The following is a 16,029-nucleotide window of genomic DNA, read 5'->3' on the forward strand; positions in this document are numbered from 1 at the left end:
GCCGTAGCATCGGTCATGAGCTGGGCATGAGTCATAAAAAAAATTTTTATGAACAATTGAATATTGAAAAATTCAATAAAAATACCGCAAGACTTTTTTGACAAACTATTATTATAGTAGAAAACAAGAGAATATGGGAATACCGATACGCTCCCATTATATTGATAGTGGTTTTAGGGCGCCTTTTCTTGCCAGCTCATTAGCTTTACAGTTTGCTACGATTGCGCTGTGGCCTGGCACCTATACCAGTCTTATTACAAATACTTGATATTGATGGGTTAGGTCCTCTTTAACCAGCCCTGAACACACTGTGAACGAGTTCAAAGCTAGTATGGCCGCTCTGCTATCTGAGTGGATGGTCACTTCTCTGAAGGAGGCGGCACTTTGGAGTGGTAGGTCTACTGCTACTTCAATGGCTGCAATCTCGGCCAGGAAGAGACTGCAATATTCAGAAAGTCTGAACTTGGAAACTTCCCCTGAAGCTTAGACTCATCCGTGAAGAAGCTGGCTGTCCCTCTCCTCCAACGGCACCTTCCCACTCACAACTCCCTCGCCGGTATATGGGTAGAGAAGTAGCCGCCAGATTTCGGTTTGGCGACTCCATGATCCAAGTAATTCGGTATGAAGTCAAAGTAAATATGAATTTCCAAGTGTTCAGACACGTGATCTTTTAGAAATCCCAACTCTCTGAGTCTGATGGCATCTTTCGCATCCATACACCTTCTAACGATCTCCACGGGCAATATGTTCAAGATGGCTTTAAGTGCCATGGTTGGAGTTTGCCATATACTAGAGGTGTTATAAAATTAAATAAGACTTTAAAAATTTGTTTTTGTTTTGTAAGCCGTAAACCGAAGTAACCCGTTAATACTATGCTCCGTGCGAAACTTCTACGCTCAACTATAGGACTAGAGTCTGTAAGTATTTGAATAAGTTTGAAAAAAAATTTTTGTTTTGTGATCTAACTTTTCCGTGTTTCAAAACTATATTTTTTCTTTCTATTTTATAATTATATTGTAATGCTGACGAAAAATTTATTGTTTAACGTATTTTTAATTGACATTTGTGCCTTCTTCATTYTTAAAATTAGTCTCTGTCGACAGTCAATTATGTAATATGTGACGCTATAACTGCTTATGAACTATTTTGTTTTGAAGTGAGCGATCGAACAGATAAAAAAGTTATAACGGTTTTAAAATATGATAGTCCACTTTTGTTTAAAAAAAAAAACTGTCATAAAGCAACGATGTTTAAGAAGTGCACATACAAGTATAAAAACACATTGCCATAAAGCGCGTTTCAGAGTACATATGTACATACATATATCCTTTATAACAATAACAATGTGTGTGGTCAGTGCTGCGAGTCATGAAATACAAATTTTAGTGCATTATTAAAAACGATTGTAAATATCCAAGCCTCGCCGGCACAGTGATCAGCTTTTGTGACATTCGTGCTGTGTGTGTGTGCGTGCGTGTGTGTTCGCGCAACAGTTGACGATCATTTCTCGTTACATTCAGCAACGCCTTCGTGCCAATACAATGCACACTTTTATTCGCAACGAAATTGTTTACTCGAATTTTGACGACTATGCGTTGACAGTTGATATGAAATTATGGTAATTTCGGTACAGCTCACACATAGAACGGCACAYGTACTGTAATCTGTTTGGAAGCATCACTACATGCCCAAAATAAGTCAGATATTACTACGCTATTTTTTCACTTCTATCTCTTTTTTCACTTTTTTTTTCTCTTTAACCCGCATACTTACCATATACTTCTCAGTAACGACTTACCTAATGCGTTAGGTGCCAATAATTTCATTACATGTATATGCTTATATGGACCATGTACTTGTTTGTATGTATGTTTACAAAACTTGCCGCAAAGAAATTGTGAAATSAGTTAGGTTTAACTAAGCTTTACCACATATTCATGAGTTCTTGAAAAGGTCGATTCTCGTGCAACTGTACGGTTTTCRACGAGCGGTTACGGTTTTTCTAAATAATTTACGCTCTAAGTAGTATGTGCGAATAAAAAACTTGTAACTAAWTTATAGGTAGTAAATTATATTTATTTGTCGAACTGCAATTTTCTTATAATCGTGCGAACGCTGAATAATTGTATCGGTTATTTTATTTTGTCGCTTAGTGACAACTTTAGTTCTAAACGTTTACCTTTAAATATCTTAAATAAATTATTGAAATAAATAAGTGTGACTAATTGCTAATAGTATAAGAATACATTAAATTACCGCTAAGCTAATTAACTGGTGAGTGTTGGATTTTTTTTTTTTTTTTAATTTAAGAGAATATGCGATACTCCCAGCCCAACTAATTCAAATTGATCCATTGGTCGAGCGGTATTTTAGCGAATATCCGATCCATGAAGTTGCGTATGACGAGCGTGAGTTTTGTGCGTAGCGCCGGTTTCATTTCCTTCAGCAGCTCTTGTGCATTGGAATTGATGAAGAGATTCAATGCGGCCTCTGTAAAGAGAAAAATGGCAATCACGCAATCAAGCGAATATTGACAAATTGATTAATTGATGACACAAAAAAATGAAAAATTAAAAAAAAAAATTAAAAAAATAAAATAAAAATAAAAAAATAAGTAATTTAGCCCTTAATTACTTGTATTTCACCCTCCTTCAACTAGCAAGATTAAGGTTTTGCATGGGTTTACCGGTTTGAAAAAATCGATTTTTATTATTATTATTTTATCAAATTCTACAACACCTCTAGAATACTGTCCTGAMTTTTGAAGTTGATCCGAGTAATAGTTTYAGAGATACAGCCTTGGGAATCTTTACGCTTTAGGCTAGCTAGACTAAGTGCGCCGTCTTTAAACGCGTTTTTCTCGAAACTGTGTTTTTAAAGTCGGTTGACAAGATACCTTGAGAAGTACTCAACCGATTTTAATGAAATTTTACACATCTCTTTGAAATACAATTAATAACCACTTGGTCGAAGGATTTTTTTCGATTACAACTATTTGAAGAAAAAGAAAAAAATATGTCGCGAAATTTTAAAATTTTTAAATGTCTGCTAAAAATTAAATTTTCAGTCCAAGTTCTAAATTAAGGTTTTGACTAAAACACGTTATATCATGTTAGATGATCCTGTGAGGAGTTATCCTACCTCCGCAGGTAGTCACACGGTTAGTCACACTTATTTATTTCAATAATTTATTTAAGATATTTAAAGGTTAACGTTTAGAACTAAAGTTGTCATAAGCGGGCGCATATTTTTTCTGAGTGGTCAACGGAAAGGCGTCGCAATGACGGAGCTTAAAATATATATTTTTTTTTAATTTTGGAACTTCATTGCTAATAGTGTATGTTTGTAACAATAAAAATTGTAATAAAATATTTAATTTTTTATATGAGAAAAAAATGGGAAAAAGGCTGTTTTTTATCCGAGGAAATCCATGATATCCCGGAGAGATATCTTCAGGTATGTACACAAGACATATTGGCTGTAATATGCGGTCCAAAGTCACCCTGAAGTTCGAAAATCTTTATGTTAGGCATATAGGGTCTAAGGGAAATATTTACCCGATACAGCCTACTTTTGACATACAGACATACCAGGGATTGATTGTCACTGAATTTTAATTATATAACACACACATCGATCGATATTTTCGGTCAAAAGTGAACTATAGGCACTGGGGTCCACATATTCAAAATTATATTGCATTGTCACTTTGTGAGTAAGTGGAATATTGAGTATACAAGTTGTATAGGTATGATAGTTTAACAACGAAAACTTGCGCTATACTCACGTATCACTGTGTTGCCATTAGCAATATTATCCACACCCATTTTTATTTCCTTTACATTGAAATCCATTTTAACCTGATCGGCTGTTAGGTATGTGCGTCCATCGTCAGCCAAATTGGGTATGGCTTTGAAGTAAATTTTTGCTTTGACACCATCTAAGGTAAAAATCAATTTAATAAATTAATATGTTTTTTTTTTTGTTTTTRAATAATTATGAAAATGTAAAAAAGCATAAATATAAAATTGAAAAGTATAAAACGTGACGCTCACCATATTCGCCCCAATAATCACCAGCACCTGAGGCTTTCACTAAAATCAAGACGCCGGTCGAGCGGTATTGCGAACGCACTTTAATATGTGGAATTTCGCAAGTCAACTGGAACTGTAGAGTCTCCAAATCGGAACTGTAAGGGAGGAGTATGACATCAAATTTATAAATAATCAGAGAGATATATTTATGGAATGAAATATTGTCAATATTGTTGGATGGAAATAAATATTAWTTAATATTTGCGTTCAACTTTTGCTATTGAGAAGATGGCGGAGCGATAGAAGTCAGAAGAAAGGGGCTAAATACAAAATGGTATTTGGCAAGGCTTGTCATCAACRAAAATTCGTTGTTCTTCTAACTCGTACGAAAAGTACCAGTATWTTCTGACAGTGTTTAATTGCTTTCTGCAACGAATATTTCATTGACCACARACGAAGTGCCGAATATGTTGGCTGAAGTTTGATTATATGTGGGTTTTATAGGCAAGCATATCTTAAAAGCTTCGACTAGATGAACTTCTTATCAAAAATATAGTTCTAGAGTCAAAATACACTTTATCTATTCCTGAGATATGACAATAGCCGCCAGTAACACTTTTTTGCGACCCATTCCGGAATCGATCTGAATGGATACGTATAACGGACTCCAAACAAGTTTTAATATCCTGAACAGGCTTGCCATGAAATTTCTTACATATATTAGAAGTATATGTATTGATTGATAAATGGGGAATGCTCTGCGACCTTAGGTGTATTGTGCCCTCTCCTAGATCCAGCATCTTGATAAAGTCCAATATGCTGCTGAATCGATCTGAAATCATGCACGCGTTTTTTTCTCCTTTAGAAACTTCTCTTTTATCGGAATCAGCTAAATCGAACCACCTAAAGATATAGCTGTCATACGAACTGATTAATCAAACTCAAGCCTTTTATGGAAAACTTTTTTATTTGTCAAAGTATCTTCAAAAACTTGGTCACAGACTATTACTTAAGGCAACAGTGAAATCTCCGCAAAAATTGTTCAGATTTGACGACTATATCATCTACCTGTCATACAAACTGATCGATGAAACTCAAGTCCCTATATGGAAAGTTTCTTTATTTGTCAAACTATCTTGACGAAATTTGGCACATATTATTTTTCAAGACAACTCTTCAATTTTCCAAAAAATTGTGCAAATCAGACCACTGTAGCATATAGCTGCCATACAAACTGATCGATGAAACTCAAGTCCCTATATGTAAAACTTTTTTATTTGCTAAATTACTTTGACGAAATTTGGCAAAGATTATTGTCCAAGGCAACACTAAAATATCTGGCAAAAAATTTTCAAATCGGACCATTATAGGATATAGCTGCCATAAAAACTGATCGGTCAAACTCTGGATAAACATATTTTTTACGCTTTGTCTAGTATGCTATTGCTCTCCAGCTCCCTTTTTCTGAGCTATTTCGCTCTAGAATCGGTGATTTTTAATAAATGAATACCTAGATATAAACAAATTAATTTAGTCCAAAAACATTACTAATAATAAAACAATAAAATTATAAATCGCTTGCTCAAATATCGGTGTTTGATGTCAAAATATATAGTATATATTTACGTACAACTAACAGTGGCCCACTTATTAGCACTATTCAAGTCCAGTTGCAAAGACTTGAGCTTCACCGTATACCATGACCTAAGCCATATTGACTTGGCCTAGTGAATGGCAGTCGTACATAACAATTTCATTTGGCATGTCAATGTTTATCAAGCGTACATACATATATAAATATAAACCAACGCATGCCAACAAAAGAAGTGACGCTGGCCAAATTTGTCAGCGTCGGCGCTGTACTCTTCACCTTGATATAAATTGGCAAAGTAGGCACTATGTAAACTAGCCGTACCAGCTGATGGGGTGCAAAAAACGGTTGCATGCAACTTCAAGTCGCACCAAAAAGTGCTAAGCAAATGACAATTTAGCAAATTTCTCAATTGGCTGCAGCTAGTCGACGACGACGACGACGACGACGCTGCAGCTAAAGGCGTAAACGAGTTAACATTTAACGCTTTTAACCTTGAATGCAGCGCAACACCGGCGTTGCAAGTGTTTCATTTTGTTGCTGTGTGTTTTTGGTGTTCCTATTCTCATGTGTGTTTTTGTGTGTGTTTACATGCTGTGTTTTTACTCAAAGTCCACACGAAGTAGCAATCAGCATTTATGTAATTCCAAGCAACATCTTTAGATTCTATGCACAAACATACATACTTAGGTACATATATGTATGTATCTATAAAAACGTTTATGCATGTGTTGTTCAATTTCTAGTTTGCATGCGAACATGTGTACATGTACTGGTTTGTGCTCACAAATCATTTTAATGTCTAATTTACTACACGCGACGGTCGTTAATGGCAGCAGGCGCAGCGTAAACAAAATTTGGCCGCTGAGCTTCAGTTTGCGATGGCGTATGATAAACATTGCATACGCCGCCATAAGCACCACTGCATTCGTATGTATGTATGAAACTGGCTACCACATTTTTAGCCACACGACTGCATATCTACAGATGCAAGTTCTGTACATTTGCTTATGTACATACATATGTAGTTTGATATGTAAACCAGCAATAAGGAAAACGAATTGTTTATTAGCGAAGTTGGCACAGTGGTCCAGCACAAGTGTGACTAGATTTCTTACGGCGAGCTTGCAACATTTAAAACCTATATATTTACATATTATTTTTTTATTAAAAAAAAAATAATGAATTCTTCACTCATTCAAAGGCTGAAATTGAAAAACCGATAACTTAATACTAAGGAATTACTCTGATTAAGACATTACACTAGTCAAAGATCACATTAGCAGTAGCCACAAGTCTCCTCGATATTAGATTAGAAACGCGTCGGTTTTCGTTGTCTTCTTACGTTCCGCCGTTGGATCTTTAGACCTCCAGTCAGCTCAGCAAGCGCTGATCAACAACTAGAACTTGTGCGACTGCGACATCTTTGCGACTCAGAGAGAACTGTAAGATATACTCCCTAATCACTGGCCCTTAACATAGTCAATACCGCCGCAATTATAGGTATTCTGACCATTGTTCAATAAGTTCACACCCGATCTGGCTAAATATTGCTTCGGACGTTCTTTGCCGAAGCTATATGGAGGAAGGTCAGAGGAAATATTTTTGTCAGACTGTGTTTGAAATATCTCAGTAGAATTACCTTTGACGAACTTAGCGAAGCTGCTGTGTTTGATATTAATCGACTTAATAAATTTGTAAGAAACTCAAAACGCTTCGTCGATGTATGAGGATCTGTTCAAAATGTCTAAATGAGATTAATCGATTTTAAATTTAATACTGCGACCTAAGCTAATCTAACCTAATCTGACCTTACCTAACCGAACCTGACCTAACCTAAACTAACCTAACATAACCTAACCTAACTTAACTTATCCTATCCTAACCTGATCTAACCTAGCATAACCTAACCTAACCAAACCTGACCTTACCTAACATTATCTAAACTAACATATACTAACCTGAGGTATTGCAATGGACAGTGATTCACTGCAACTTGTGCAAAAATATAGGGAAATGCTATGCATTTGATATTTCCTATATATTAGGTTATGTGAAAGCAAAGGTCTGGTAGTAAATGAGGAAGAGACAAAATTTCTCCTGACATCAAACAAACAGTCCTCGCAATCGCGACTTGGTTCCCACTTCACTGTTGACAGTCATAACTTCAAAGTCGTAGATAATTTCGTCCGTCAACGCAGAATATCTCTTCGGTCTGAGAAGGCAACTGAGAAGTAAATTCCGCTCTCGGCAAACAAAAACTAAACTCTATAAGTTCCGCCCTGAGAAAGGCCTGTACTCCGTTGGAAAGACCAATGGAAAATGGAGAAGGACTTGGCTGCACTTGGAATCTCTAATTGGAGCCAAATTGCAAAAAGAAGAAACGACTGGCACGCTGAAGTACTATAAATTGGCTATAAACGTGTAACCGGTGTTGACCCTCAATCAAGAAAAAGAAGATATATTATATGAGCGAAATTGAGAATGTTTGTTAAAGTTTATTCGAGTAGCTTTTAAAATGTTTTCGAATCGATTAAAGCACCACATTATAGAAAACAAGTGACTCCTGTAAATAGCAAATCATTTGACCTTCCCTGAACGTATGTTTAATGACAAGCTGACAAAGTCCGAATAGCCTCATTACAATACAGAGTTAATTAAAGTTCACAAATAAAATGTTCAACATAAAATTAAAGGGTTTGAGTATTTCAGCAAAATATTATAAAAATTACAAATTATTACTTGTTGTTCATGAGCCTGAGCAGGTAGGAAGTTAATTCATATTATATTTTCAACTTACTAACCCTTTTATGTTATTTTATTTTAATTACGTATTATTTGTATTAGTGTTATTTCATATTCTATTATTATACGATATTAATTATGGCTGAATATCGTATTAAAAGTATTTGTGGCCAATGGGTTCAAGTGCTTTGTTGAACTCTCTATGGCTACGAAATCAACTTTTACGCCGATATGATATTTGAATGGATCTTATAGTATATTAATATATATATATATATATTATATATATATATTCGGACACTAATTGACTTCAAGATTCCACTTTCCATTTATGGAATGATTTCGATGTTTTTTTCTAGGGTGCTCTAAAAGTTTTGAAAGCCGCAAGTCTGTTAAGCCAAACTTAAGTAAAATTTGAAGTAAATCCAACAAATACTTTTCGACTTATTCGATAACTAGCAAACGGTTCGCTAGCACTGTAGAACGCAAGTGCAAAACTTAAAAGGACGTTCTCTCAAAGCAATGTTTTTTGAACTGGCGACCACTGTAGCTCGAAAACCACTAACTCTTTCTTCCCGGAAATCTGTTGTGCACCACTGTGCATATTTTACAATTTTATGTATATTTTGTTAGACGCCTGAATCCCGATTCTTGTTCAATGTTACAGTCATTGAGTTCTATAAAAGTTCGATAGTTATTTAAGAATTTTTCTCTACTACATTTTTTTCAAAATTTTTTCACTAACTTCTAACTAACGTACATACTTCCAACTCCCTATAATTTGAGATCGATTTAGCAACTTTTTGCCATATTGAAATGATATTAGGTATATATCCATTGAGAGCACGCAAGAAAAAACTAAATATTACATCTGGTTAGGAATTAAATATTAGCTAATACATTAATGCATACATTTCTCTGGAAATAACACACCTAAGTAATTGTTAGTGACATGTTATTGCGAACTGCGCTACGTTTTTGCTGCTACTAATAACAGTAAAAAAAAACTAACAGCTACAGATTTTCATGTTGTATATATAGACATAAAATAGTTTACTATCGCTTTCTTCTGGCATCTTAGCAGCAGGCTTACCTCATATATCTTTAAAATAAATATAATCTATCTTAGAAAGGATTTAGTTATTCGTTTTAAAGGCGGTTGAGAGATCGTTGAAGATATGCCTCGTTCTAGACGACTTTCGATCTCTTCAAAATATTAAAAAAGGCAAGAATATGGGGTTTGAAAATCGTCAAGCAGGCAAGTGTTAGAGAGGGGTAAGAGAGCTCGACATCTCTCACGAGTCCGGACGAATGATTTTAATGGATATTTTGTATATGAAACTGGAGGCAATGCTTTAAAGGTTTCACTATGTCCTGGAAACCATAAATTTGCCTGCCAGTATATCTCTGTAAGCTTTGTAGTTTCCAAGAATCTCTTATACTCACCGCACATTCGTTACAGTTATATTACTAACACCATATGCTTGTATATTACGGAAGAGGGCTCGATAACCGTCTGGCCCGCTGCCCAGCACAATACCAATCTCATCAATGATAACCGGTTCGATCTAAGATTACATAAACACAAATAGTACACAAATGATGATGCACCAATATTTTGGATGGTTATAACTGTCCGATACTTACATCATAAATATCCAGCTCAGGTACGCCCTGGCGCAAGTAATGCACCAATTTATTGCCACTGTCACGCAGGCATTCGTTAATGTATTCCTCATCGCGCGGGCACTGTTGAAGGAAATAGGCTGAAAAGGCAAAACAAAACAAGTTCTGGTAAAACATGCAATAAGAACATGAAAAAGCCGTAAATGGACTTAATATACCATACACAGTTGCATTTCTTATAGCATAAAAAGGTATCAAAAGATGTTTGTCTTGATTTTTCGGTTTATATGACAATTATATGCTATAGTGGTCGTAACTCCAAAATTTGTTCGATGATTGCAAGGTGGTCTCGGCTAATAATTTATGGCAAATTTCTTGAGGTTATTTCGTCAAATAAAAGATATAAGCTAAAGTGTCGAGTCTGAGAATGATGCTCGGAGATTGTCTATGATAATAATGTATAAAGAATTTCTTGAAGATATCTTGTCAAATGTCAATGCTTTTCATAAAATAACTTGATTTGGTGCGGGCCGTTTGTTTGACAGCGATAATCTATAGTGGTCCCATATAAGTAGTTTATTGAGGAGGAAAGGACGTGAGCCAAATTTAATTTTTATATCTCGAAAACTGAACGCAAGAACCAGCTCGCATCTATATAAAAAAAACTGATGACCATAGCTAATTAAATCGACATGCAGACCATTTATTTTGTTCAGCAATGAGAATCATTTGTATGTCTCAATGGGTATGCAAACAAGCAAAATTGCCACATTTGAGACGAAGAGCCATCTGAAGAGATTCAAGTGTTGCCATTTCATCTAGAAAACACAACGGTTTGGTGTGATTTGTGAGCCGGTGCAAGGATCGGTCCATTTTTCTTCAAAAATTACGCCGTTGAAAGCGTAGCCGTCAATGATGAACGTTATCGTAAGCTTGGCGACATTTGGTTTCAACAAGAAGGCGCCACTTTCCACACAACGCATAAATCAATGGATTTATTGAGACAATACTTCGTTGAGCAGATAATTTGACGTTTTAGGCCGATCGATTGACCATCAAGATCGAGTGATATCACACCGTTAGACTCTTTCCTGTGAGATTATGTAAACTTTAAAGTCTGTGCGAACAATCCCGCTTTGATTCAGGCCTTGAAGCAAAACATCACGCGTGTTGTTCGCCAGCTACCAGCCGAAGTGATCGAACGAGTGATAGAAAATTGGACTCGAAGGTAGGACCAGCTGAGACGTAGCCGGCCAATATTTGGAAGAGATAATCTTCAAAAAATAGATGCCAATTAATGTTGTTTTGCATGATAATAAAAAAAACCCCACTAAATTCAAAACTTCTATGCTTTTTTCTTTAAAATAGTAGAGAACCTCGAAATCACCTTTTATATACATTTCATGGGGTCTTCGTAGCGAATTTAGTATACCCAGTGCAGGACATAAAAATATAATAAACTGTTGCACTACTTAATTGATGTTTTGACTGCACAAAATAACGGTTATGAGCAATAAAACGCAAACACGGTCGCAAATTACTCATACACTAACAATCCACACGAAATAAATTTGCATGCGACGAAATACGATAAGCGACAAACTACAAGATTTGCTGTTCCATAATAGTAAAAACTTAAAATCATATACTCGTACATATGCGCTTAATTGAAAAACGATTAATAGAAAAATGCAATAAAGCAATAATTTAATACCCACAAATATTAAGTACTTCATAACATTATTGGCTTTTTGCGTTGTTTTTTTTAAGCTTGCAAGCAGTTTCTTTTAATTAAGTAATTTGTGCGCATGAAATGAGCTTTGACTTTAATTCTGGGTATTTGACAGTTGCCACTGTTATTGCATGTTCATTTGTAAATTTGTATGTGAAACTATTTGTATTCAGAATAATGACACAACGTTTTCCTGCAGCAAAAAGATTAAAGATTTACACTATTAAACGATAAAAATGTTGCTTTTGATAAGAACCGACTTTTATTATACATAATGTACAGTGAGGTGATATGTTGCAGTGATGTTTTAGGGATTCTACTTTTTCAGGTCGCGATGGCATCGAAAACTCGTCTTTCATAGGATTCCTGCCATCAAAAAATTAATTTTATTTATTGTCTTATTAAATTCTATAACATGTCTAAAATACTGTCCTAAATTCTGAAGTTGAATCGTGTAATAGTTTTGGAGATACAGCCTTGAAAAGTCGCGCGCTCGAGGGCAGCTATACTACTGTGATCAAACTGAAAGGTGAATTTTGTCCATTTCATCGCCTTCAAAGTAATCCCCTCCTGCTGCAATACACTTATGCCAATGAATTTTCCAGGCATTATAGCACTTGGAAAAATCCTCCGTCGTGATGGCCATCAGAGCCTTCTTCGATTCAGCTTTTATATTCTCAATTGAATCAAGACGGTGTCCTCGGAGTGGTCATGTGTATTTGCTGAATAGCCAGAAGTTACACGAAGGTAAATTAGGTGAAATCGTTGATTGCGGCACGATGGTTAAAAATATGGCGAAATGATCACGAATAACCAATGCAATGTGAGATGGTGCATTATCGCACTACTTTGTTAATAAATTTAGAAATATCACATACCGCAGAATGCACATTCAGAGCCTCACAAAACGACGTGTATCTCAAATACTAATGAATATTTTGACGTGATATTTAGCATAGATGTCACTAACAGTACTACCAACTTACAGAAAAAAAATTTACCGATTCCACGATCACGCGGAGTAAAAAATTGTATACGCGTTTCTCTCGAAACTGTGTTTTCAAACCGATCTTAATTAAGTTTTACATAATATAATCTAGATCGAACAATTTATTGTTTAATTACAAATATTTCAAAAACAAAAGCATATTGGGGAATGATAATCGAAATTTGCATTTCTTATAAAATCGTCTGCCCAGAAATACAATGTTCACTTTTTTAGTTTTTACTTTGTCCAATACCTAGTTTGTGGTCTTAATTAAAACATGTATTTTTTCACTTTTTTACTTCGGATAATCCGATAAGAAGTGTTTAACGCAGAGGCTATGACGTCATAATGCGCGAGTTTTGAGTGTTTTCCATTGAAAATTTCACAAAATTATTGTAAGATATGAATTTTATGATTAATAGAGAGTTTAAATAAAATTTTCCTTTTTTCTTTAAATATTGAAATTGGGCCGTTTTTTACTCGACGAAGCCCATGCTAGTCGTCCATCAACCTCTGTTAAAGACAATAACATCAATAAAGTTGAAGGCACAGTGCTTGAAAATCATTGTGTTGAATCTCTACATCTCTTATTTATCGACTCAACACATATTGTTTAATCGTATGAATCCTGTCAATGCTAAACGCGTAAGAAAACACCTGAATCTGCCAAACCGACGAGAAGAAAATTCGCACAAGAGCTGGTTGGGCGGGTTTATGAATATGTCGTTGAAACTATCCAACAATCTACGGAACGTCAGTCCAAAAACGAGCCAAAACCGAAAAACTGAAATCCACTGACGGCACTGAAGGTTATCCCAACCGAGTCTTGTAACGGGTGTATGAAAAATTGGATTGAAAGTTGGTATGCTTCTATAGGTTCAAGAGCAATTTTCATAAATTTTTTATTCCATACCATCTATGAAGACTCTATAAAGCCTTACATAAAAACCCCAATATTTCGAGAAGTAGTAATGGTAGCCATCTTGGATCTTTTTTGTAGTAAATAAAATTTCCTACAAGTTTGTCATGCACATTTTTTCTATAGCTCTTGTCATTTACGAAATATACACAAACAAAAAAAAAAAAAAAAAAATGCCATTTTCGTTGCAAAATCAGGTTAAAGATAAAAAATCACGATTGCCGTGTTTTTTCGGGGCAAAATCAGGTTAAATATAAAAAAAGTGTATTTTCAATGGAAAATTTTTAGATTTTTAGATGTCCTGGTTCAGTCCTTAATCTTAATTTAAATTTTCAGGGAATTTTTTTAGGGTATTTCCAAGAAAATTTCATGATGGGTTTGAAAAAAATGAATACTTCAAACAAAAAAAAAAAAAACTTAAAAAAAAAACACTCTAATATACATATGCACATAACTTTTCAAAATTACTTCATTCATTTAAAAAATATGATTTTTTTTTTTATTTGAAGCAACACTTCGGCGCCAATTTTTATATTATATTTAAAAATATGTTTTACACTTACGTTGCACATCGTCCTGAGCATTTGTTGCAATCCAGCTGATTAGTGTCAAAATCGAAATCAAAGCGAGTTTAAACATTTTTTTTAGACTTTATTTTCAACGTGCGGAAAGTAAAAGTGTTGGCTCTTTGTCAGCGGGGGGGAAAAAAACGCACAAAACTACTTAACACCTCTTGAAGAGTGATCCCAATTACCACCGCTGCAAAGTGTAACGTCTTCACAGAAAGTATTAGTGACTGTCGTCGCCCGAGCGATCGTTGCCAGCGAAAGTGCAATAAAACGCAGCTGGCGTTCGGTTTAACAGAACACTTAAGTAATAAACAATAATTTCACTTTGAGACACGATATCGCGGCCTTTCTACGAGGGCCAATATTGACAACAACAAAACAAACAAAATATCACTGGAATGCCAGCAGCAGAAAAATTAGGTCAAGACTCAAAGCAAAACGCGTAACACGCAGCAAAAAAAATAAATTAATACGTATGTATGTGTATAGTGTATAGGTATTTATATATGTATATGCTTCACCGGTTCTCAACGTTCGATGGTCAAACGCAAGAATTTATGTAAAGAAATACACACACTTGAGTGGCTACTTAATAACGAGCGGCTACTCCAATTAAAATTTTTTACTTCGAACTTTTTTATATTTTCTTATTATTATTATATTTTTCCTTTCTTCGTCGTTCGCCGGAGTTTCGCGGCAGCGTACAACTTTCACGCGGTTTCGACCACAAATGAGCTCAAACTTTGTCGGCCAAGGTGTTTTAACCAGGTTGTGTTGCCAGAAGTGCCGAGGCAAAAGTGTCCATCCATTATGTGTGCGGATGACTGCAGCAAAAGAAATGAAGAAAGCCGAAAAAGAAAAGGCAATAAAAGCGCGCGAGCAGAGAAAGCAAATTTGTATGCTGCAGTGGAGCACAATGGCACAATACATAAGCAAGAATTTACGCATACACACGTACCTGTATCTGTATGAGCAACAACCTTTACCAACAAGTTAGAATTAAGCCAGAAGAGCCGAAAGTGTAGAGCACAAAAAATGTTGAAAGTAAGCAAAGAATGGCTAGGCGCAAGCAGGCATGCATATGTAGGAGTGCATGTGCGTGCATATATGTATTTACGCATGCTTATATAGTATATGGTGTGGCTGTTCGACCACTTTTATACCAAGAGCACAAAAAAACAAGAAAAAACGTTAACTTCAGTTGCACCGAAGCTAAATACCCTTCTCAGGTGCATTTCTGTTAGTAATTACGTGTTCAGTTTGTATGGAAGCTATATGCTATAGTAATCCGATCTGAACATTTTTTTCGGAGATTATATTATTACCTTAAGCAGTAATCCAAGTCAAATTTCGTGAAGATACCACGTCAAATGTGAAAGTTTTCCATACATGAATTTGATTCCGATTGTTCAGTTTATATGGCAGCTATATGTTATAGTTAACCGATCTGAACAATTTCTTCGAAGATTATATTGTTGCCATAGAAAATAGCTAGTGCCAACTTTAGTGAAGATACATTGTCAAATGTGAAAGTTTTCCATACAAGAACTTGATTCCGATCGTTCAGTTTATATGGCAGCTATATGTTATAGTGGTCCGATATCGGCAGTTCCGACAAATGAGTAGCTTCTTGAAGAGAAAATGGTGTTTGCAAAATGTCAAAAGGATATCTTAAAAACTGAGGGACTAGGTCGTATATATACAGACAGACGGACAGACGGACAGACAGATAGACGGACATGGCTGATCATTTAAGTATATACTTTATAGGGTCTCCGACGCTTTCTTCTGGGTGTTACAAACTTCGTGACGAAATTAATATACC

The 16,029-nt window shown here is 35.4% G+C and overlaps 1 protein-coding gene across 1 annotated transcript; it reads right to left on the minus strand.

The window, feature by feature from the left end:
* Positions 1–2,051: 2,051 nt before the first annotated feature.
* Positions 2,052–14,983, minus strand: LOC108969263 (protein takeout). The gene is made up of 6 exons (XM_018933869.1): positions 14,199–14,983; positions 10,018–10,136; positions 9,817–9,938; positions 4,056–4,189; positions 3,788–3,940; positions 2,052–2,490 (listed from the first exon to the last, which is right to left on the minus strand). Exons 1-6 carry the CDS (start codon positions 14,272–14,274, stop codon positions 2,336–2,338), a joined length of 759 nt encoding a protein of 252 aa, XP_018789414.1. The 5' UTR covers positions 14,275–14,983; the 3' UTR covers positions 2,052–2,335.
* Positions 14,984–16,029: the final 1,046 nt, after the last annotated feature.

Source organism: Bactrocera latifrons, unplaced genomic scaffold (assembly GCF_001853355.1).
Source record: "Bactrocera latifrons isolate USDA-ARS-PBARC rearing strain unplaced genomic scaffold, ASM185335v1 scaffold_246, whole genome shotgun sequence".
NCBI classification, from domain to species: domain Eukaryota; kingdom Metazoa; phylum Arthropoda; class Insecta; order Diptera; family Tephritidae; genus Bactrocera; species Bactrocera latifrons.